Raw genomic sequence first — 26,391 nt, 5'->3', positions numbered from 1 at the left:
GATCAAGTCCCATGTCGGGCTCCCTGCGTGGACCCTGCTTCTCCCTCTGCCTGTGTCTTTGCCTCTCTCTCTCTCTGTGTCTCTCATGAATACATAAAATCTTAAAAATAAATTTAAGAATAAATAAATAAATATGTAAGTAAGTCATAATTTAAAAATAAGATGATTATGACAAAAGTTAATATTATACCAAAAAAAGTTAAAAACTCAATACTAGGTCATTACTCACATGATTGATAATTTAAAGTTCACAATAGGATAGATTACTGTGGAGGAGAAGTGAACACTGAGAGAGTACTCATTTTTGTTTTCACATTTTATTTATGTAACTTGATATATGTTAAAATCTTACCAATTTTTTGATATATAAAATGTTTATATAGACATAATAAATGTCCTGGCCATTTAATAAATAGGTAATTTAAACCATTTAATAAATAGGTAAATTAAATATGTTGTGCAAGTTTTTATATTTTCTTTAATTATGCTGTATCACAAATTCAGTATGAACTCTTGAATTGTCTCAGGCTCTGCATTTGACCCACTTGGTCAGTCAAGGGGCCCTGCTCCTCCTTTGGAAGCCAAAAATGAAGATAGGTATGTAAGTTCTCATGTTGTTTTATTGTTGTTGCATATTTTTAATTTACATTTCCCAAATACATAATTCTCAGGTATTTTATTTAAAAAATTTTTAAATTAAATTTAATTTGCCAACATATAGTATGACACCCAGTGCTCAACTCATCAAGTGCCCTCCTTAGTGCCCATCAGCTAGTTACCCCATCCCCCCACTCTCCTCCTCTTCTGAATATTTTCAGATATTTTAGAAGTTCATGTCAACAGCACCCAAATGTTTATAGCAGCATTATTCATAATAGCCAAGATATGGAAGCAGCTCAAGTGTCCATCAATCAATGAATGGATAAAAATGTCATATATATATTTGTGTGTGTGTGTCTGTGTGTAATGGAATGTTATTCAGCCATTAAAAATGGAATCTTATCATTTGCAATGACATGGAACTAGAGAGTATAGTACAAGTGAAATAAGTCAGTCAGAGAAAGAATATGCTATATGATTTCACTCATATGTGAAATTTAAGACACAAAGCAGGGAAGGGAAGATGGCAGAGTTAAGAGGACCCTACTCCCACTTCATGAGGCTCACCTCATCCCGCAATACAATTCAATAACTATCAAATCATTCTAAATACTCCAGAAATCAATCTGAAGACTGGCAGAACATATTCCACAACTAAAGGTTGAGAAGAAGCCACATTTGAAGAAAGTAGAAAGTGTGGAGGCATAGTTTAGAAGAGAAAGGGATTGTAGCTGCTGTGGTGGAGAGGGAGCCATGGTTGTGGAGAAGGGTGAGAGACAAACTGGCACACGGCAATGCACAGGTAAAAAGAATCCCCTTAGCAACTGGCTTGTAAAGTGAGAACGCTTGAATTTGGTGAGTTTTTGCAACCACCAGGGCATAAAGCCTGAAGTCAGAGGACATTTGGGTTGCTTTTGGAGAAAAGCCAGGATAAACATCACGCAGACTTATGGCATGGAAACAGTGATCTGGAGGGTGCTTGGGAGCACACAGTGGGGAGGTTATTCACTCATCTTGGAGTGTGTCCCAGAGGGTCAGTATTCATACACACTTTGGGAACAATGGAACTGGCATGCGCTGTTTTCCTCCCTTGCCCCTCAGCATAAACACAGAGCCACCTGTGGGAACAAGCACAGCACCAACACTTGTTATCTAACTTGCTTATACCAAGCTACACACCTGCATGCTCTAGTGGGACCATTCTTCCCATTCAGGCTGGCCTGAGTCACAAGTGTAGCGGACCCTTCCTTTGAGAAGACCAGCCCATACCGCTACCAACACCACACCTCCTGACCCAGGAATTTTGTGAGGCCTTGGTTTTGGTGGCAGTGGCAACAAGTCTCATTTCACAAATAGGTCAGAGCACACCTCATTAAAATTTGCCACATTCGGGCCAGGGACCAGACACTGCCCACAGCAGGCAAAGAGAGCTTCTGCAGACAACGGGCTTGAGGGATAAAGTGGCCAGGATACAACAGCAAGTACACACAGCACACGCTGGAGACACTCCTGGAAGCTCCAGGCTCTGGGGAGCAGGGGAAGCTACATGGCAGGGCACTACACACCATTACCCTCAAGAACAGAAGACATGATAGAAGAAGAAGACTTTCCTAACACACAGAAACAAGCACAAAGACTTAGACAAAATGAGAAGACAGAGGAATGTGTTCCAGATGAAAGAACAGGAGAAGGCCACAGCAGGAGATCTAAGCAAAACAGATATAAGTAACATGCTGGATAGAGAATTTAAAGAAATGATCATAAAGAGACTCAGTGGACTTGAGAAGAGTAGAATACATGAATGACACCCTAACACAAGATAAAGAATAACATAGCAGAGATAAAAGTACAATAAATGAAATGAGAAACATGCTTGGTGGAAGGAACAAAAGGCTGGAAGAAGCAGAGGAATGAATTAATGACCTAGAAGACAGAGCAGTGGAGAGTAATCAGGCTGAACAAAAGAGAGAAAAAAGAATTCTGCAAAGTGAGAATAGACTTAGGGACTCAATGACTCCACCAAATGTAGTAACATCCATATTATAGGAGACCCAGAAGAAAAGAGAAAAAAGGGGGCAGAAAACTTATTTGAAGAAATAATAGCTGAAAGCTTCCCTAATCTGGGGAAGAAAAGAGACATCCAGATCCAGGAGGCAAAGAGAACCCTCATCAAAATTGACAAAAGTAGACCAACACCAAGACATGTTATAATTAAAATGGCAAAATATAGTGATAAAGAAAAAATATTAAAAGCAGCAAGACAAAAGAAGGCAGTAACTTATGAGGGAAAATCCATTAAGCTAGCCAGAGATTTTTCAGCAGACACTTTCCAAGCCAGAAGGGAGGGGCATGTGCTAAATGGGAAAAATCTTCCGACAAGATTACTCTATCTAACAAGGCTATCATTCAGCATAGGAGGGGAGATTAAGAGTTTCCCAGACAAACAAAAACTGAATGAGTTCATGACCACTAAACCAGCCTGGGAAGAAATGTTAAAGCAGATTCTCTGAGTGGAAAAAAAAAAAAAAAAGATTCTCTGAGTGGCAAGGAAAGACCAAAAGCGACAGTAAGAAAGTAGGAAACAGGCAGTAAAAATGAATATTTCTATAAAAAAAATCAGCCAAGGAACTCACAAAATAAAAGGATATAAAATATGACACCATATACCTAAAACGTGTGGAGGACAGGAGTAAAGAATGGGTTCAAACTTAAACGACCATTAAGATAGACTACTACATGCAGAAGCTGCTATATACAAACCAAATGGTAACCACAAATCAAAAACTACTAATGAATTATATACAAAGAAAAGAGAAAGAAATCCAAATGTATCACTAAAGAAAACAGCAAGCCATGAAACAGAGACTGATAAGAAAGGATCAGAGAAAATCTTCAGAAACAACCACAAAACAAGCAATAAAATGGCAAAAAATACACATCTATCAATCATTACTTTTAATGTAAATGGACTAACACTCCTATCAAAAGATATAGGGTAACAGAATGGATAAAAAAAAACAAGACCCATCTATATGCTGCCTACAAGAGACTCATTTTAGACTTAAAGCCACCTGCAGACTGAAAGTGAGGGAATGGAGAAACATCTACTATGCAAACGGATGTTAAAAGAAAGCCAGAGTAGTGGTACTTATATCAGACAAACTAGACTTTAAAACAAAGACTATAATGACACAGAGGACAGTATATAGTAATAAAGGAGACAATCTAACAAGGTATATGAAGATATAACAATTTATAAATATAGGGGTGCCTGTGTGGCTCATTTGGTTAAGAGTCTGCCTTTGACTCAGGTCATGATCTCAGGGTCCTGGTATTGAGCCTAGAGCAGGGAGCTTGCTTCTCCCTCTGCCTACAGCTCTGCCTACTTGTGTTCCCCACCCCTTCTCTCTCTGTCAAAAAAATAAAATCTTTTTTAAAAACTCTCAAAACAATTATAAATATTTACGCACCCAAAATGGGAGCACCCAAATACATAAAACAGTTAATAACAAACTTAAAGGAACTAACCTGTAGCAATAGAGACAAAAGAACATCATTTACATTAGTGGATAGATCATCTGAACACAAAACCAACAAGGAAACAATGGTTTTGAATGATGCCCCGGAACAGATGGATTTAACATATATTTAGAACATTCCATCCTGAAACAGCAGAATACACATTCTTTTCAAGTTCAGGACCAGATGGCTTCCAAATTCTGCCAAACATTTGAAGAAGAATTAATATCTATTCTTCTCAAACTATTCCAAAATAAAATAAGGGAAGGATTACTTTCCATTTCATTCTGTGAGACCAGCATTACCCTGATACCAAAACCAAATAAAGAGACCAAAAATAGGGAATTATAGATCAGTATCTCTGATGAACATAGATACTACAATCCTTAACAAAATGCTAAGAAACAGGATTCAACAGTATATTTTTAAAAATTGTTCACCATGAGCAAGTGGGATTTATTCCTGGGTTGCAAGGATGGTTCAGTATTTGCAAATCAATCAACGTGTTACATCAAGTCCATGAGAGAAAAGAATAAAAACCGTAGGATCATTTTAGTAGACGCAGAAAAAGCATTTGACAAAGCACAACATCCATTCATGTTTAAAACCCTCAACAGTAAGTTTAGAGGGGACATAATAAACGCTATGTATGAGAAACCTCCAACTAACATCATCCTAAATAGGAAAAAACAGAGCTTTTTCCCTAAAGTTCAGGAATAAGACAGGAATGTCCACTCTCATCACTCTCTTTTAGTCAGCATAGTACTGGAAATCCTAGCCACAGCAGTGAGGCACAAAAAGAAATGTATCCAAATCGGCAGTGTATTAGAACTTTCAATATTTGCAGATACATTTTTGTCTCTATATGAAAAACCTGAAAGACTTTGCCAAAAAACTGCTAGAACTGATAAGCAAATTTAGTTGCAGGACACAAAAACTGCAGAAATCTGTTGCAGTTTTTTTTTTTTTTAAGATTTTATTTTTTTATTCATGAGGGGGGGCTCGCAGAGACGTAGAGGGAGAAGCAGGCTCCCTGCAGGGAGCCCGATGTGGGACTGGATCCCAGGTCTCCAGGATCACACCCTGCGCTGAAGGTGGCGCTAAACCACTGAGCCACCCGGGCTGCCCTCTGTTGCAGTTTTTTTTTTTTTTTTTTTAATTTTTTTTTATTTTATTTATGATAGTCACAGAGAGAGAGAGAGAGGCAGAGACACAGGCAGAGGGAGAAGCAGGCTCCATGCACCGGGAGCCTGATGTGGGATTCGATTCCGGGTCTCCAGGATCGCGCCCTGGGCCAAAGGCAGGCGCCAAACCGCTGCGCCACCCAGGGATCCCTGTTGCAGTTTTATATGCCAATAATGAAGCAGCAAAAAGAAATTAAGAAAACAATTCCATATATACTTGCACCAAATATGATCAAATACTTTGTGATAAACCTAACCAAAGAGGTAAAGACCTTTACTTTGAAAACTATAAAATATCAATGAAAGAACTTGAAGACAACACAAAGAAATGGAAAGATACTCCAAGTTCATGGATTAGAAGAACAAATATTGTTAAAATGTCTATATTACACAAAGCATGCTACACATTTAGTGCAATCCCTATCAGAATACCAATAGCGGGATCCCTGGGTGGCGCAGCGGTTTGGCGCCTGCCTTTGGCCCAGGGCGCGATCCTGGAGACCTGGGATCGAATCCCACATCAGGCTCCCGGTGCATGGAGCCTGCTTCTCCCTCTGCCTATGTCTCTGCCTCTCTCTCTCTCTGTGACTATCATAAATAAAAAAAAAAAAAAAAAAAAAAAAAAGAATACCAATAGCCTTTTTCACAGAACAAACCTAAAATTTTGTGGAAGCACAAAACACTTTGAATAGCCAAAGCAATCTTGAAAAAGAAAAGCAAAGGTGAAGGCTTCAGAATTCCAGACTTCAGGTTATCTTATGGAGCTATAGTAAGCAAAACAGCAAAAATAGACACAAAGTTCAGTGGAACAGTATAGAATATCCAGAAGTAAACCACAACTATATGGTGAGTTAATCTTGGACAACACAGGAAAGAATATCCAATGGGAAAAAGACAGTCTCTTCAAATAATGTTGAGAGAACTGGACACAACATGCAGAAGAATGAAACTGGAGCACTTTCTTGCACCATATACAAAAATGAACTCAAAATGGATTAAGAACCTAAAACCACAAAAACCCCAGAAGAGAACACAGGCAGTGATTTCTTGGACATTAGCCATAGCAACATTTTTCTAGATACGTCTCCTGAGGCAAGAGAAATCAAACCAAACCTAAAATATTGGGACTAGATCAAGATAAAAAGCTTCTGCATAATGAAGGAAACAACCAACAAAACTAAAAGGCAACATACGGAAGGGGAGATGTTTGCTAATGACCTGATTATGGGTTAATGTCCAATATATATAAAGAACTTAAAAGCTCAACACCCAAAAAACAACTTCAATTTAAAAATGGGCAGAAGACCTCCAGATGACCAATAGACACAGAAAAGATTACTCCTCATCACTTACCATCAATGAAATACAAATCAGAACTATAGTGAGCTATCCTCCTCACACCTGTCAGAATGACTAAAATCAACACAAGACTCAACAGGTGTTGGCGAGGACACGGAGAAAGAGGAACGCTCATGCACTGTTGGTTAGAATCCAAACTGCAGCCACTGTGGAAAACAGTATGGAGATTCCTCAAAAAGTTAAAAATAGAACTATTGTACAATCTAGTAGTAGCACCACTGGGTATTTACCCAAGGAATACAAAATCACGAATTCAAAGGGATACATACACCCCTGTGTTTATAGTAGCATTATTTATCATAGCCAAATTATGAAAGCAGTCCATAGATCAATGAATGAATAAAGAAGATGTGGCATATATATATATATATATATATATATATATATATATATATATATATATGTTGGAATATTATTTAGCCATAAAAAGAATGAAATCTTGCCATTTGCAATGACATGGGTGGAGGTAGTGTAATACCAAATAGGAGAAAGACACCGGATGATATCACTCCTCTGTGGAATTTAAGAAACAAAACAAATGAGCAAAGGAAAAAAAAAAAGAGACAAACTAGGAAAGAGAATCTTAACAGATTGATGGTTACCAGAGTGAAGATGGGTGGGGAATGGGGGAAATACATGATGGGGGTTAAGAAATGCAGTTGTGATGAGCAACGGGTGATTAGAAGAAATAGTTTTTTTAAGACTTAATTAAGGGGCACCTGGGTGGCTCAGTCAGTTAAGCATCTGCCTTTGGCTTATGTCATGATCTCAGGGACCTGGGATCAAGCCCCATGTCGGGCTCCCAGCTCAGCAGGGAGCCTGTTTCTCCCACTCCTGATCTCCCTGCTTATATATGCTCACTCTCTCTGTCAAGTAAATAAAATCTTTAAAAAATTATCATGTGTCCTCAAAAACAAAAGTTCACATCAGCAGAATAGTAATCAAAACATTATCCCTGCTTCTTGGAACAATCAAAAGAATCAAGTCTAAGAAAAACAGCTTGTGTGTTCTATGCAGTTTTATTGTAATATTACTTGATGTGAAGGTATGTCTAATTTTTACGGGTACCAATATTCTTTTGGAGGCCAAATGGAATTGAAAATGTAATAGGATATGCTTATTTCAAAAAATGTTTTGGGATGCCTGGGTGGCTCAGTGGTTGAGCATCTGTCTTTGGCTCAGGGAGTGATCCTGGGATTGAGTCCCACATCGGGTTCCCTGTGAGGAACCTGCTTCTTCCTCTGCCTGTGTTTCTGCCTCTCTCTCTCTCTGTCTCTCTGCCTCATGAATAAATAAATTTTTTTAAAAATGAAAAAATAGAAAAAATATTTCAATAAAAAAAGAACATATAGGAAGTTCATCATATCAATTTGAAAATTTTAATTTTTTAGAGAATTAATTTAGTTTTGTGCTAGTGGCTAAAGAGTAGCCCAAAGTGGTGGCATAAATTCAGGTATATGTATTTACTCATATCTATATACCATTGACATAAACATTTTACAATTAGTAACATAAGCCAGCATTTAATGAGTATTCACTGTGTACTGCTGTGAGGTGCTATATATTAAATGAAGACTTAGCTGTTTTTATCATTAGTTCATAGAGAGAGACATCTTTACCTGGTGGCACTAATAAATGGCAGGACAGATTTGAACCAAGGCTGTTTCTAGAGCTCATGTTATTAAATACTGCCCTGTTTTTCTTCTTCTTCTTTATTTTTTTTTTTAAGATTTATTTATTTATTTACCAGAGACACAGAAAGAGAGAGAGAGAGGCAGAGGGAGAAGCAGGCTCGATCCTGGGTCTCCAGGATCACGCCCTGGGCCGAAGGCAGCGCTAAACTGCTAAGCCACCCAGGCTGCCCACTGTTTTTCTTCTATATAATAGATTTTTAAAGTTTTTTTTTAATTTTTATTTATTTATGATAGTCACACAGAGAGAGAGAGAGGCAGAGACACAGGCAGAGGGAGAAGCAGGCTCCATGCACCGGGAGCCCGACATGGGATTCGATCCCGGGTCTCCAGGATTGCGCCCTGGGCCAAAGGCAGGCGCTAAACCACTGCACCACCCAGGGTTCCCTATAATAGATATTTTTAAATTGTAATTCTTAAGCCCAGTATTTGAGCTATTGTAGGAGTTACATAATTTCTCTTTTTCACTAACGAAGAATCTCTATAGAAAATCTGTTTACCTTGTGTCCTAGTTAATGACAGCATGTTTGCTAATAAAAGTGTATTACATTATTTAAATACCAATTCATTTAGGAATCCCTTCAGTTTCCAACAACAGAGGACATCAGAAAAACATACACACAAATTAAGAACATTTATTATCTTATATAATAGGAGGTCTGGAGGAAGGGCACTTCTAGGAATAAATGGTTAATTTAACTGCTCAATAGCATCATCCCTAGTTCAGCTTCTCTGTGATTCCCTTGGTCTTTCTAAGAGCTTGCCATCCTATCATGACAGAAGAACTGAGAGAGTTCAGAATCTCCATGTAATTAATAAAGCCTAGAGTCAGTTCCCAGTCTTGGATCCTTTTAAAAAGCGAAGAAAATCTTCCCAGGAACTCTCTACCCGAAGCAAACCTTTCTTCATTTCTTACTGGCCAGAAGTGCATCATATGTGCATGAATGAACCAAACCTTTGGCAAGAGAGTAAAACTCTTGACTAGCTCAGATCCTGTATGCAAGGAGGAAGAATGGTGGCAGGTTCTTGTATGGGTAGGTGTCCAATAGTTTCTGCATATAAAGTTTATTTTCCTGGTACTCGTTAGGGACAGGGTAATTACTTTTAGTGTCTTTATAACATTTATAACTTTAAAATTTTATATTTATATTTTAGATTTAATAACAATCTATAAGCAATATTGGAAGACATTTATTAGAGTGTTTTGTAGTATAAAATAGAAGTCTACTTTATTGTAATCTTTATAAAACTGTTTTTATTATGCTCATTGCTCAGTTAAAATTTTGCTTTTAGTAAACTAACAAAATTTGTATCCCACTGACTAAATTTGTAATAAGATTCTACCATAGAATATACTCTACAGACAAAACTATACTATTAAATTTATTCCTGTATTTTTTAAAAGTCCATTTGTAGAGACAATACACTAGTGTGTATTCTGAAATATTCCTAGTAAAATTTTATTTAGGCACTCACTGATGTACATTCAGAGTATTGTGGTAATTTGCTGGAAGAAAAGGTAGCAAAATGACATGTTATTTTTGAAATGTGACTGATTTGGGAGTACTATGTCTACTACTAATGGACTCAGGATTTTTTAACTTCTTCACATTGTTGGAAATATTCTCTAGAGTACCCATCTGGTAGTAACTGATACTTTTCAACTCTTTTATGTGGGCTTTGGTTTTCTTCACCATAAAGTAAAGTTTTCATTTGTCATAGGATCTGAAGAAAGAATCTGCTTTCTTTTGGGGATGATAATGTAATAGCATGGGTCCTTGAATTACCTTACATAGGTAAAATCCTGGCTCTGTAACTTAATTAGCTGTGTGATCTTGGGCATAATACTTAACTTTCTAAACCTCAGTTTCCCTATCAGTAAAATAACAGTAATGATAGTACTTACATCAAATGTTATTGGGAGGATTAAATGACATAATTAGGGTAAAGCATTTAGCTCTGTTAAATTATAGTTGTGCTAAGTGAATGTTTACTTTTATTAACCAAAAGAGTTGTTTTTACTGTTATTATTAATTATATAATTATTAAAAACGGTGCATTTGCTCTTTAATGCCATTTATACATTTGTCTTACTTGTAACCTAGTCTTACAAAAGCACATAATGGGCAATGTTACAGATAAATTAAATTTTAGTATGTATTATTAGTGCTTGAATGAGTCAAAGTACACCTACTTTTTCTTTAATAGTCCAGAAGAAAAGATTAGACAATTAGAGAAAAAAGTAAATGAATTGGTAGAAGAAAGCTGTATTGCCAACAGTTGCGGAGACTTAAAATTGGTAAGTTCATGAACTTAAAGGATTCAAGATGAAGTGTGTGTATATGTATGTGTCTGCTTTTATATATGCACAAATACAAGCACATGTGCAGGTTTTCTCCTATCCAGAAGTAGAGCAAAACTTTCATAAACTGAAATGGCATCAAACAATTATCGTGAATTTATATTGAAACATTTTTGAGCATTCTAGACCCCAAAACTAATCTCTCTTAGGCCTTTCTGATATCTTACGGCACATCTTGCCAAAGGATGCACAGAATAAATCTAGATAAAGCACAGATGCTCACAGACACTTCAGAGCTCTCATGGCTTGATGCTGAGATGCCACGTGTGGCAGGGCTACTCTCACTGCTGGGAGTGTGCACTGCCTCTCTATAAGGGTTTGCTACAAAACAAATGTTGCACACTATTTCACTTCTTGCATTTTTTTCATGAAAGCAAAAATTCTCTTCAGATTTCTTTCAGTTAGCAAAAATAGGTGCTAATACAGGTCTTTTGTTAAAAGCAGTGTTATGTGAACTTTCAAAAAGTGGGGGATACCTGAATAAACATGTTTCTTTTGCTGTTGATAGGCCTTAGAGTTTTCACTGAAGTAGTTTTTTTTAAAAAACATAGGCAGCTATTTCATAAAAACTGTCATGTCAAAATAGTGGACCAATTTTGTAATTTTTTACATCAGTCATTTCAATAGGAAAACAAATGGTGGTGGATCAGTTGATTAAATTTTGCAGCCTGATAGACTATCAAATTAGACTGAGCCTGCTGAAAGGCATAGCTACCATGATTCACATGCAGTACTAATGGTTGTTTTCTGATTTAAGCCTCACTACCCTAAAATATTTTTTCTTAAGTAAACTGCAAAATCATGGTTTGCTTTTTGGGACTCCAACTCTGGTTTTTCATGCTCTGCTTTTTTGTTTTTGTGTTTTTTTTTTTTTTTAAGATTTTATTTATTTATTCATGAGACAGAGAGAGAAACAACCCAGGACTTCAAGATCACGCCCTGAGTGGAAGGCAGATACTCAACCACTGAGCCACCCAGGCATCCCTTATGCTTTTTTATTTTTAATTAAATATTTTCTCTTAATTTACTTTGTTCTCATTACTTTGTCATCCATATAAATGTAATTTCTGTGACTTAGTTATGTTAATGAATGCCATCAGAAAGAATTGCTCAGTATAAAAGCTACTTTTATTGCTCATAGAACTAATATGTTTTTTATCTAGCACTAAAAAAAAAAAAAAAAGAATCCCATGTCAAATCTGTCTATGGTTAGTCCCTTGGTGGAAATCAACAAAATGTTCTTGGCATTCTGAGTAGGATATATAAGAGCCAAACTAAGCATCTATTGTAATATTGGAGAGCAGTTATCCTTTGACTTTCTGTGTTTTTAACATCCCAGAAACCAAACAGATACATCTAAATTTCTGTCATGAGTTGGAATTAAAATACCCAAAGGCTCAGGGCTGGATGGGGGGAAAAAGTTGGGAGAGTCAAATCTAAATAGTGGTGGAAGGTCTGATAATAAGGAAACTTGGGGCTAATATACTCTCCATCTTATCACTTACACTTGCTCTTCTTTCTGAGGAGCAGGGGACGGAATGCATGACATTTTTATAATAGTTAGCTCTACTTTAAATAAATATTCTGGGTTCTTTTGTTTTTAAGAGTTTATTATTAGAGTATAGCAGGGCATCCTGGGAATCTAAGAAAGTGTAATGCATCCAACCAAGCTTCATGCAGGTATCTCCCAAATACATAAAATGCTTATAATGAATGATTAAAGGAATTTACAAAGCATGAACTTGATTTCAGGCCTTAGAAAAGGCAAAAGATGCAGGAAGAAAAGAGAGGATCTTGGTGAGACAACGAGAACAAGTTACAACTCCAGAAAATATCAATTTGGATTTAACTTACTCAGTAAGTATGAAATACCTGTTGAGTAAAATTATTTTGGCTAGGATTTGTAGATTCCAAAAGGTTTTTTTCCTTTTTTCTTTCTTTCTGTTTTAAATCTTACTGGACCTTAGGTACTCAGATTAATATTAACAGATTAATAGTAATTAATAGATTTTGAGGTTCATGAGGCACTCTTTGTTTTGTGCAAAGATTTTTATTTTTTAATTTAATTAGTTTTTAATAATTTAGCAAGAACCCACAAACTCGCCACCCGATGACTCTATTTCTGGAAGACTGCTAATATTTATGCTCTATTTTTAGTGTGGTTACTTTAATGAGATTCTAATGTGGACTTTTGGTTTGTGTTTTTTAAGAACTTACAACTAGGTAAATAATACAATGCTCTGCAAGGGTAGTGAAAAAAATAAAAGCTAATTTCTTACAGAATCTTTTTAACTCTGAAAAGACACTTTCTTGATGTTTATACCACTGTGTTATAAGGGTGTATTTTTAGTGGGAAAAGTGTTCATCTACCAAACAAATGGAAAAAAAAAAAAAAAAAGGCATTTGAAGCTTTGAATAGGAAGTTTTAGATGTTCACTCTTGGTACTAATTATCTTTAAGTTCCATGAAATCTTTAGATTAGGGAATAGTTTCTAATGATCTTTATTTTACCTGTAGGAAGATAAATTTCTATACCTTAGTGACTTAAATTATAATTTTACATGCAAAGAAATACTTTTTACAGTTTTGCATATAATGAAGTACACAAATGAAGGCTTAAGATATTTCCACATAATATTTAATTTTTATTTACAAAGAAAATTTGGTCCACTATCTCACTCTTTTTATTACTGGCAACATTAATAATGCAAGTTTATTCTTTGTAGGTCTTTCTGAGATGAATGGATGGCAAATACTAACTAAATTAGAAAGAATGCTTAGAAAATTAAGGTACAGTTTAGAGGATAGCTATACTTAATGTACTGTTTGTTTTTTAATTTTATTTATTTATTCATGAGAGACAGAGATAGAGAGGCAGAGACACAGGCAGAGAGAGAAGCAGGCTCCATACAGGGAGCCTGATGTGGGACTCACTCCCGAGACTCCAGGATCATGCCCCAGGCTGAATGCAGGCACTAAACTGCTGAGCCACCCAGGGATCCCCATGTTCTGGTTCATTTTGAATGTGAGATACTTCTCTGCATGCTTTACTTTCTAATTGGTTGGGTATCTTGATGTAGGCATCTAAATTTGTTATAGGATGTTAATCTTGAAAAGATTTTAGGCAAAAGGGGCCTAAATTAGTCATTACATGTCTTTTTGCCTTGTTTATTTTTTAGGTTCTTTTGAACTTGGCTAGTCAATATTCAGCTAATGAAATGTATGCTGAAGCACTAACCACATTTCAAGTTATAGTGAAAAATAAGATGTTTAGCAATGCAGGTAGGTATATAGTCAGTTTTTCCAATAAATGTAGTTCCTTTTTTTTAAAGTTTATTTATTTAAGTAATCTCTGCACCCAGGGTGGGACTCAAGCTTATGATCCCAAGATCAATCCCATGCTCTTCTGACTGAGCCAGCCAGTCACCCCAGGGTAGTTCTTTTGTAGTGTTAATTTACATTTCCCCACTTTATGTTTCCTTATAATAATCTATGCTCTAAACAAATTTGTTTTTTCTATAGAAGTATCCTGCTTAAAGGTACTGTTTATACGAAAATCCACATAAATACAAATGACAGTTGGTGTGAGGTATATTGCCTAACATTAGCCAAAAAATGTATTCTTTCATCACAAGTAGAATGAGCCACGGCAGGCCCATCAAACAAACATGCTTTCCCAGGAGGTGCCTGGCTGGCTCAGTTGGTTAAGCATCTGCCTTTGGCTCAGGTCATGGTCCCTGGGTCTTGGGTTTGAGCTTCTCCTCAGTAGGGAATCTGCTTATTATCCCTCTTCCTCTGTTCTTCCCCATTTCTTTTTTTTTTTCTTCCCCATTTCTCATGCTCCCTCTCACTTGTGCTCTTCCTCAAGTAAATAAAATCTTAAAAAAAAACAAACAAACGTCCTTTCCCTTATAAATCTATTCCCAAGAGTCTACAGTTTACATGTATTGTTTATATTGTATAATTTTTGGTAGTAGTATTAAAGTTTATCAGAATATCATTTTCTTTAATGTATTAAAATGTGTATGGCATTATTGAATCTAATTTTAAAATCTGATTTTTTTAGAATAACACAATTCCGGTTTTATAACATAAATCACTTGTTTTCTAGGCATATTTTCAGGACCCCATCTGTCTTAAGTTCTATTTCCTTATAGAAGATTAATGTGTAAATACATGAAAACAGTATAAGTATTTTAAAGTGAGAATATAAGGTAGTGTCTGAAGCTTTGTAACTTGAGAAAAGCTTCAAAGAATATGAATTAAGGTCATCTAAAATACAGAAAAAGTGAAGAAAATAGAATATTATGTATTCATTATTTTTTTATTAGGAAGATTGAAAGTGAATATGGGAAATATTTATTTAAAGCAAAGAAATTATTCCAAAGCTATTAAATTCTACCGAATGGCACTAGATCAAATTCCAAGTGTCCATAAAGAAATGAGGTAAGTAAAAAAAAAAGAAATGAGGTAAGTTTACATGATAACTTGCTGAAATTTAAATGATGCTTTCAGAAACAAGATAACTCTCCTGACCTGTTGATAATGGGGAAATGTTTTGAGGTGTTTGCATATGTGAGGTGTTGGGTATATCTTGTATCTGTAGTATTTTGGTCTGTTCCCTTACTGACTACTTGCACACATTTGTATAATAACATGTTAAAGATTAAAGACAATATGTAATCAATTGAAATAAAGTTAATTGGCCTACATATGGGATAACTTAGCAGGCCATTAGCAGCAAATAAAAGTCACTGCCAACATAAAATCAAAACAGCAGTCCTTTAGAACATAGTAGACTTTAGAATGTCTTAATTCCTAAAAGGCCAGAAATTAAGACTACCTTATATTCTTGCTGTAAATTGAGAATTAAATAATTAAGAAGATTGCATTTGAATTTTAGAAGAGGGGAAAGGAGGAGGGGGGAAGGAAGCTGGAATATTTTCTATTCCTATAATATTTCAAGAGCAGAAACAGTAAATTACCTTATCATCTGGTTATGACCTTGAGAATATAGAAGATTTCCAGGATATTTACCAATCATAATTTTCCTTAGGCTTAAGTACAATTCCTTTTTGTTTTTTTTTTTTTTTTTTTTTTTTTTTTTTTTAGTACAATTCCTTTTTGAAAGTTAACTTACTTGTGAATGCCATCTTTAGTGATCAATTTTTTTTTTAAGATTTTATTTATTTATTCGTGACAGAGAGAGAAAGAGAGGCAGAGACACAGGCAGAAGGAGAAGCAGGCTCCATGCAGGGAGCCTGATGTGAGACTCGATCCCGAGACTCCAGGATCACACCCTGGGCCAAAGGCAGGCACCAAACCGCTGAGCCACCCAGGGATCCCCAAGTGATCATTTTTTAATAATATACTGTTATCATCCGGAAATATCTAGCTTCTAGGGCACAATGCCCATAAGCACTTTTAACTCAGTTGAGGCCAAGACTTTTGAGCATTGTAGAAAAAGATAATAATATTAGAGTTATATCAGGTGCTTAATTATCAATAATTAAGAGGTACTATAGCAACTAAGTTGAGAGACTGATTATTAAGAACAAGAATGGTCAAGAAAGGCTTTATGAAAGAGGTGTACTTGTGATAGGTTACTTAAGTGACGAGGGCAGAAAGGGTAATATTCCAGACAAAGGGAAAATTGGGAAGAGTCAAGGAAATAACAGTATTCATGTTCTGATCAGAGAATTATGAATAAACACATTTAGTTGAAACAGATGTATTAGGTTGAAGAATGGTTAGAAGTAAGATGAGATCACATCTATTATTAATGGCTATATAATCTGAAGATTGACTATAACAAGCATTGAAGAGGACATAGAGAAATTGGAAACCTTATACACTGGGAATCTAAAATGGTACAGCCAGTTCAGAAAATAATTTGGCTGTTTTTTAAGAAGTTAAACACATATTTACCAGTGGGCCAGCAGTTCCACTCCCAGGTATATACCCAAGAGGAATGCAAGCATGCTGTTACAAAGGATTGTATGGGAATATTCATATCAGTATTCATAACAGCCCAAATCTGTCAAGTAGGCAATGAATAAAATATGATATATTCATACTGTGGAATACTATTTGGAAATATAAAAGGAATGGACTACTGAAATATGCTGTAGTGTGGAGGAACTTCAAAAGATTATGCTAATTGAAAGAAGCTAGATATAAAATGTTATATATTATATGGCCCCATTTATATGCAATGTCTAAAAAAGCAAATCTGGAGAGACAGAAGTAGGTTAATGATTGCCTAGGGCAGGAGATGAGAATGGGGAGTGACTGCTAATGGGCACAGATTTTCTTTTTAGGATAATGGAGACTACTTAAAATAAGAATGTGGTTATAGTTCCACAGTTGTATAGATATAGCAGTGCTCACTGAATTGTATACTGAAACAAGTGAATTTTATGATGTGAAAGTTAAACCTCAGTAAAGCTTTAACAAAACAAAGCAAAAAGTCGGAAAGAAAAGAAGAAAACTGTGAAATGTTTTGATTACCATACTAAAGAATTGAGACTTTTAAAGCTCATCTATGTTTGTTTTTCTTTAGGATTAAAATCATGCAGAACATTGGTGTTACATTTATAAAAACTGGTCAATATTCAGATGCCATTAATTCATTTGAGCACATCATGAGTATGGCACCAAATCTGAAGGCAGGCTTCAACCTAATTCTTAGTTACTTTGCTGTTGGAGATCGAGACAAAATGAAGAAGGCATTCCAAAAATTGATTGCTGTTCCGTTAGAAATTGATGAAGATGATAAATATATTTCACCAAGTGTGAGTATGAAGAAGACTGCTGAATAGCCAGCTGTTAGTTACCCGTGCTTTTCTGTTTCTAGAAATGAAAAAATTGGAATGGATGGCTTTTTAGTTTTCATCTAGCCCTATATTAAAATGTTTAAATTAATTTGTGTGCTTTTATCAGTTTTGTTTATTATTTAAATTAGGTTGAGAATGGGACCCGATGAAATAGGACTAGAGATTATGATTAAAACTGACTACAATTTTAGAGAAAAAAGAGAAAATCTTACAGAATATAAGATTACATGCCATTTTTTAAGAAAAATATCTTGACTAAGGAACCTTCCCTAAAGCCTTTTTTTTACTGTTTTTTTTTTTTTTTAGTCATTGTTGAACAGAGGAAACTAAAACTATGTGTACTAAATAGATAAAAAATGAAAAGAATTCCCTATCTTTTGCATAGAGTGGAACATAAATCAAAAGTTATATTTTCAAAGACCTGAGGAGGAAATATTACACAATGTTAAGTGAAAATCCAAGTGAAAAAAAGGATATATATATATATACATACACACACACATAGATATATATATATCCATACATGAACATAAACTAGAAGGAAATATACCAAAATAGAAACAGTAATTTCCAGGCAGTGAGATAATTTTTCTGAATGCTTTTAAAATATTTTTCAGGTTCTTACATATAAAGTATTGGTATACTGCTGTATTATTTTATATTAAGCCAAACCATATGAAATTGCCTGTATTTATAGATGAAAATGGTATAATAATGTCAGTTTCATAAATTGAACTTAATAGATTTTCTTAATAGATTTTAAGGTTATTACAGCATAGTGGTTGGCTCTATCACTCAGTACTTACTCTTCCTATGCCTTAGTTTCTTTATACACAATATAGGACTAATTATAATAACCTACCTTATAGGGTTGTGAGAATTAAATGAAGTAATGAAGTGAAATGCTTAAAATAGTACTTGGAACATAGTAAGTGCTATTAACTATTATATAGTATTTTCATATTGAGAGAAAACAATATATTGTGAAAAAAATCATCTGTATTTTGATAGAGATATTGACTACTAAGGAATTTGACGATCATTATTTGAGTTTACAGTTTATACTGTCACACAGTTTCTGTATGCTTAGTCCTATTCTATCCAATCTTACCTTTTTTTTTTTTTTTTTAAAGATTTTTATTTTATTTATTCATGAGAGACACAGAGAGAGAGGCAGAGGTGGGAAGCAGGCCCCCATGCAGGGAGCCTGATGTGAGACTCGATCCCAGGACCCCAGGATCACGCCCCGAGCTGAAGGCAGACGCTCTACTGCTGAGCCACCCAGATATCCCCCAATCCGACCTTTTATCAGTTCCTCAGAATCTGTTAGTTTAAGGAGAATGTAGTTGGTAATCAGAAATTAAAAAGTTCTACTTTATATAAGGGAAAATAGTTTAGAAAGATTAATTTACTCTCCATTTTATGTAACGACTCATGGTAAGGTTGATTAGAAATCTAAGTTCTTGGTATTTACTTCTGAATTAATAATTTTTTTCCAATTTTATTTCCTAGGATGATCCACACACTAACTTAGTGATTGAAGCTATAAAAAATGATCGTCTAAGGCAAATGGAACGTGAAAGGTAATATTTTGCACCTTAGTAATATAGGTTTAATTTTTATAAAAGAATTGAATGTACATTCTGATTATTTCTCTCAAAACTTGTTATAGTCAGTATATTTCTCCAGTAAGGCTATTGTTTCACCATTTCTCTACATTACTAGATTCTCTTTTCTTCTTCAGAATAATAGTCCTTAGTCTGACCCCAGTTATTATTACTCAGTTACTCTTCTATTTTCTTGTAATTCGCTTTCCGTCTGCATTTGGTGCAATATTGGAACATTGCTTATATTACTTTTATTTGAAAAATTATATTTTTATGTATTTTTTCCCAGTCTCCCAATTAAATTTCAACTCCCAAGGCAAAGTTGTGCTCATTTCTTCCTTCCTTCAATATGGTACCTAGTCTCTGCAAGTATGTTTTCAAAGTTCTAATATTTACTGTATATATTAGGAGTATATCACATGATAGAGGGCCCTTAATTTTTTAAATTATGGTAGAATACACACCACATAAAATTTGCCATCTCAATTATGGTGCATAAGACTTCATGGTTTTGTTTTTGCAATGAGTTTTATTTTTTTAATTTCAAAATGTTGCAATTAAATGAATTACTGTTCAGAAGTCTCCCACTTTTCATACAAAAATACTGTGCTACTGATACAGTTGCAAGAGTTCAAATGGCTTCTCCTGCAGGAGAAATTCACAGCGTCCCCAGGAAAGCTGGAACCCTGGCCCCACCATCAGTGGCTCCCTAAGGACTGTGTACCTGTTACCTGGGGACAGGGTAGGCACTGATCCGCCCTCCCTCCCAATACACCAAGGCATCTTGGCCTCCAACACCAGCCCCTGAATCAATAGCAACTTACCATGTTTCTGTAGGTCTGTATAGGAGGAGGGGATGAGCTTTCCCCAAGACTTCATGGTTTTGGTAGTGTTATGTGCATTCACATTGTTTTATAACCAGTCTTCAGAACTCATGTGGATGTGTGTGTGTGTATAAGTATTGGGTCATATGTGAATTATTGATTTATTTATTATTCCAGTATAAGTAAGTTTATATTAGTTTTAAGTGTACAATCCTATACATTAGTCAGTGCTCATCAAGTTGAATTTACTCTTAATCTCCTTCATCTGTTTCACCCCAGAACTCTTTTGTATCTTCTCAAACTGCAGTTCTACTCATTGAACAACTCTCTGACCCTGCCCCAACACCTGTCAATCACCATTCTACTTTCTGTCACTATGATTTGGCTTTATTTACCTCATGTAAATGGAATTACAGTATTTGTGACTGGCTTATTACATTTATCATAATGTCCCTAAGGTTTATCCATGTTGTAGCATGTAATAGGATTTCCTTCCTTTTTTTAGGCTGAATGTATTCCATGGTATGTATAGAAGGCCTTTAATTTTTAGGAATTAGTTTAATATTAAAAATAACTTACTTCTTCTGGGAAGATGAAATAGACATAGTTTTCCCTGTTCTTCCCACTAAGTACAAATAGAAACCCTGGAAACTATATATATAACAAATACAAGAAGAAGGATGGAGAGAAGAGGGCAGATCAGCAAGGGACCTCTCAGGACCTGAGGAACAACATGGCAGTGAGTTCCACTCATGTTTCCCAAACTTGGAGCTGAAGAAGCTGGCAATCAGAAAATGACAATGGTCAAATTTTAAAAAACATAACCCCAAGAGAAGCCTGCTTTCTCTAGTCAAAGGACAAGTAAGGGAGTAGGCTAGCAAGACTGAAAAATTTGAGACAAATACCACACACACACACAAACTTTGACCCCTCACTCCCATGCATGCCAGCAAAAGTCAAGTGGGAGCCTAGCTTTACACCCTGATAAGGCTATAAAGAGATACCCATACCCCAAAAGGCCAAATAGGGAGCCAGGACTTTAATCTCCACAGGCCCTTAATGAGTCCCACCACTCTGCAGTGTCAACAAACAGCATATTGGGAGCCTGGAATTCCACTCCATGCAGCAGTAATGAGTCACTCCCCTCTTCTCCTAGTGTTAGAGAAACTAGTGGAGAGTTAGAACTTTCATCATCATTCACTGGTAACAAGGCCATCCCACCGTGGTATCAGTAGGGACCATGGTAGAAGTAAGAACTCCCATCCCGCTCAGCAGAAACAAGGAATTCTTCGCACCTTGGATATCAAAGCAGGTCCTGTGGGGAACCTAGACATCTGTTATCTGGCAAAGTGAGGTGATGTCTCTCCTTCCCCTTACTAGAGCAGTGTCAGAAAAGCCAGCTGAAATAGAAGATTTAAATAGATGTATAAAATACTGCATATTTTATGATACATATATATATATATATATATATAAGATTTTATTTATTCATGAGAGACACACACACACAGAAAGAGAGAGAGAGGAACAGACACAGGCAGGGGAAGAAGCAAGTTTCCATGCAGGGAGCCTGACGTGGGACTTGATCCCAGGTCTCCAGGATCACGCCCTGGACTGAAGGCAGCGCTAAACTGCTGAGCCACCAGGCTGCCCCAAATATGCAGTATTATAATGCAGAAATGTCCTGTTTTGATCAAGAATACCAAGAACCAGGATGATTTAAAACTAATTGAAAAATCCAGTCACTGGATTTTTGCCAACATTGACATGACAGAGATGTCAGAATTATCTGACAAATTTTAAAGCAGCCATGATAAAAATGCTTCAACAAGCAATTATGAACATGGTTAAAGCAAATTTAAAAATACAAACTTTCATTAAAAAGAGTCTCAGCAAATATAAAGAACTTAATAGAAATTTGAGACTGAAAATTATAATAATTAAATAAAAGTCTTAGTGGATGGGCTCAACAGGAGAATAAAGAGGAGATGAAAAGATTCAGTGTACTGGAAGATGGAAAATGGAAATTACCCAATCTGAACAACAGAAAGAAAATAGACTAAAAAACAGAAATGAACAGAGCCTAAGTGACATCGGGACTATAACGAAAGATCCACAATTTATGTCATCAATGTCTTGGAGAAGAGAAAGATTGGACTAAATAAATAATGCTGGTAACTCCTCAAATTTGGCAAGAGAAACAAATATACAATATAAGAAACTGAATAAATATCAAGGAGAATAAACCCAAGGAAATCCATGTCAAGATACATCATGATTAAACTTCTGAAAATTAAAGATAAAATCTTGAACAGAGGCAATGAAAAACAACACCTAAGGGAAAGCAATTAGAATGATAGTGGAAAAGTCTTAAATCAATAACCTGAGTTCCCAGATTAATAAACTAGAAAAAGAAAAGCAAAATCATCCAAAGGAAGAAATAATAAAGAACAGAAATAATTGACATTGAAAAGAAAGTAACATCAATGAAACAGAGCTGATTCTTTGAATAGATGAATAAAATTGATAAGCTTATAGCAAAACTGACAAAGAAGACACAAATTGCTAATATCAGGAACAAACAGGAGCTATCACTACAGACTCTGCAGACGTTAGAAGGATAATAAGAGGATACTACAAACAACCCTACACCCACGAAATTGACAACTTAGACAAAATGGACCACTTTCTCAAAAAACACAAACGAGCACAACTCATCTGATGTGAAATAGATTATTTGAATATCCCTGTAAATATCAAATTTAATTTGTAATTTTAAAATTCCTGGAAAAGAAGTCTCTGGGCCCATATGGTTTTACTAGAGAATTCTAGCAGGTGTTTTAAACAAGAATTAACATCAATTCTATACAACTTTTTCCAGAAAATAGTTCATTTTATGAGGCTAGTATTCCTGATACCAAAACAGGACAAAGACAGTACAAAAAAAAAGGAAGGGAAACAATAGATTAATATCTTATGACTATAGATGCCAAAACCCTAAAAAAATACTAGTAAACCAAAACTAGAAACAAAATATAAAAGGAATTGTGTACCATAAGCAAATAGGATTTATCATAGGAATGCAAATTGGTTTACTGTGTAAAAACCAATGAGTATAATACAGGATATTAGTAGAGTGCAGGACAAAACCACATCATCATCTCAGTATAAAGCAAAAGATTTTTGACAAAAAACAATATGCTTTTATGGTAAATAGAAAAACCTCAACAGGCTAGGAGTAGAAAGGAAGTTCCTCAATCTGATAAAGAACATTTGTGAAAAACCCACAGTTTGATATCATACTTAATGGTGAAAGACTAAATGCTTTTCCCCTTAGGGCAGGAATAACATAAGGATATTCACTCTCATTAACTCAACATTGCACTCGGGGTTTAAACCGTGAAAATTAGACAAGAAAAGGAAGTAAGAGACATCCAGATTGGAAATGAAGAAGCAAATTACCTCTGTTTACAGATCACATGACCTTGTGTATGAAATATCCTACATAAAATTCTAGAATCCACTAAAAAAAAAATCACAGCTGATAAACAACTTCAGCAAGCTTGCAGAGGAAGAGATTAACATGTAAGAATCAATACTATAGGGCAGCCCAGGTGCCTCAGTGGTTTAGCACCGCCTTGAGCCCAGGGCCTGATCCTAGAGACCCAGGATCGAGTCCCACATCAGGCTCCCTGCATGGAGCCTGCTTCTCCCTCTGCCTGTGTCTCTGCCTCTCTCTCTCTCTCTCTCTCTCAGTCTTTCATGAATAAGTAAATAAAATTTAAAAAATAAGAATCAATATATACTACCAATGTACCATCCAAAGTGAAATTTCTAATTATGTTTACAGTAACATAAAAATAATTAGGAATAAGTTCAACAAATGAAATATAAAACTTATACTCTGAAAACTATAAGATGCTACTGAAGGATATGCTAAGTGGGAAGACGTCACATTTTTATGGATAGGCACTTAATATTAAGTTGGCAGTGTTCCCCAAATTATTTTATATATGCAATATAATCCATATCAAAATCCCAGCAGTGGTTTTTAGAAAATGACAAGTTGATCCTAAAATTCATATGGAAATCTGAAAGATCCAAAATAGCCAAAACAATGTTGAAAAAGAAAACCAAAACTGGAGGGCTCACACTACAAAAGTACACCAATGAAGTGTAGTAGTATTTTATGCTGGTAGAATATAGACATAGAAATTACTGGAATGGAATTGAAAGTCCAGAAATAAACTTTTACATTTATTACATTAATGAAAATTACATTTATACATTACATGAATGAAAGTGCCAGAGCAATTTCATGGGGAAAAGATAGTCTTTTCAACAAATGGTACTGAGAGAACTGGATATCCTCATGCAAAAGAATGAAGTTGGGCCTGTCCCAATGAAGTATGATCCATTACTTCAAAATGGATCATAGACCTAATTGTAACAGCTTGGAACTATAAAGTTCTTAGAAAAAAAAAAGCAGTAAATATTATTGATCTTGTGTAAGGCAGTTACTTCTTAGATATGACACCAAAAGAAAAAGAAATAGATAAATTGGACTGCATCACAATTAAAAGCTTTCATTCTTAGAACACTGTCAAGGACACTATCAAGAAAATGAAAAGACAATGTACTAAATGGGAGAAAAAAATTGCAAACATGTATCCAAGGCAGGACTTATTTCTCCTATATATAAAGAACTCTTCCAGTTCAGTAATAAAAAGGCCAGTAACCCAATTAAAAGCATACAAAGGATCTGAATAGATACTTCTTCAAAATAGATATGTGAATGCCCAATAAGCACATGAAAAGATGCTTTACTTCTTAGGAAAATGCAACTGAAAACCACAATGAGATACCAATTCATACCCACTTGTATGACTGTAACCAAGAAGACAGATAATAACAAATGTTGGTGAGGATGTGGAGAAATTGAAATCTTGTATGCTGGTGGCAGGAATGTAAAATGATATAACCACTTTAGAAAACAGTTTGGAAGTTCCTCCAAAGGTTTCCCAACAAAGGTTCCTCACACTTAACCTAGCAGTTTCCCTCCTAGGTATACACCCCAGAGAAATTAGAGCATATGTTGACACAATAACTTATACACAAATATTCATAGCAGCCGCATTCATAATATCCAAAAAGTGGGAACAATCCAAGTGTCCACAGCTGATGAATGGATAAGTAATAACATATGGTCTGTCCATATGACAGAATATTATTTAGCCGTAAAAAGGAATGATGTGCCGATATATGCTACAATACATATAAACCCTACAAGCATTATCATGATAAGTGAGAGAAGTCAGTCACAAAAGACTATATATTCTATGATTCCATTTAAGAGAAAGGTACGGATTAGACAAATCAATGGAAACATGTAGTACAGTTTTACTGTTTACTTTGCACTATTCTTCATTTTTACCCTTTCAGGTCCATAGACAGTGTAGGTTATGTAACTTCAGATGCAGAGCTTTATTTCTCCAGTGTTTCTTTTTTTTTCCATTTGTCAGCATGAACTGAAAAAAAATGAACTGTTGATCTAGATGGCAGTGGTGGCTTGCTAATCCCATTTCCTAGCCATGATTGTTAGCCTGACTTACCAACAAATTTCTAGTGTAACTGTCCACCATTTAGTAGGCTTTCATGGTGTGTTAGCTTTGATAGGTAATGTTTATACTTAACAAAAATCCAAACTCCTCTTCTCATGTTTCTCAATAAAACTTTTTTGTTTGTTTGATGTAGGAAAGCCATGGCAGAAAAATATATAATGACAGCCGCAAAACTCATTGCTCCTGTAATTGAAACATCTTTTGCTGTAGGTTATGATTGGTAAGAGAGAAATTCAATATAACTGGATGGATATGTTGTTTTCATAATTTATACTTTATTGACTTAGCCTTGTATTAGAAAAGTGAGTAATTATTAGTATTGACTTCTACTTACCAGACAAATAATATTGTGTGGTAAAATCAATGTAGGACATTCTAAAAGTTCTAATGTATTTTTCTTATTGCTTATATTATTTCTTAACTACTATGACAAGTATGCTACCATTCAATATAAGAATACATAATTAGGGATCCCTGGGTGGCGCAGCGGTTTGGCGCCTGCCTTTGGCCCAGGGCGCGATCCTGGAGATCTGGGATCGAATCCCACATCGGGCTCCCGGTGCATGGAGCCTGCTTCTCCCTCTGCCTGTGTCTCTGCCTCTCTCTCTCTCTCTCTCTCTCTCTCTCTCTCTCTCTGTGACTATCATAAATAAATAAAAATTAAAAAAAAAAAGAATACATAATTACTTCCACTGTATAAATTCTAACCTGTATTCTCTTTCATTTTACTGTATTTTTCTCATTTTCTCCTTTTTCTACCTTAAGTTTGTCAGTAGTACTAAAACTTT

At 35.4% G+C, this 26,391-nt stretch overlaps 1 protein-coding gene across 7 annotated transcripts in view; it reads left to right on the top strand.

The window, feature by feature from the left end:
* Positions 1–26,391, top strand: part of IFT88 (intraflagellar transport 88) — a 135,646-nt gene that overhangs the window by 24,346 nt on the left and 84,909 nt on the right. For all 7 annotated transcript variants that reach the window (XR_012016337.1, XR_012016338.1, XM_072795819.1 and 4 more), the window contains exons 7-14: positions 528–597; positions 10,562–10,652; positions 12,468–12,572; positions 13,895–13,997; positions 15,047–15,161; positions 17,278–17,509; positions 19,064–19,134; positions 25,737–25,823. Coding sequence is in view for 5 of the 7 variants with exons in the window: in XM_072795819.1 (XP_072651920.1) it covers positions 528–597; positions 10,562–10,652; positions 12,468–12,572; positions 13,895–13,997; positions 15,047–15,161; positions 17,278–17,509; positions 19,064–19,134; positions 25,737–25,823 (874 nt within the window). In the remaining 2 variants the exon portion in view is untranslated. The remainder of the gene's footprint in view (positions 1–527; positions 598–10,561; positions 10,653–12,467; positions 12,573–13,894; positions 13,998–15,046; positions 15,162–17,277; positions 17,510–19,063; positions 19,135–25,736; positions 25,824–26,391) is intronic.

This window comes from Canis lupus, chromosome 24 (genome assembly GCF_048164855.1).
Source record: "Canis lupus baileyi chromosome 24, mCanLup2.hap1, whole genome shotgun sequence".
Classification (NCBI taxonomy): domain Eukaryota; kingdom Metazoa; phylum Chordata; class Mammalia; order Carnivora; family Canidae; genus Canis; species Canis lupus.
Note: the sequence above shows the minus strand (reverse complement) of the source record. Positions and strands in the feature narration are given on the sequence as shown.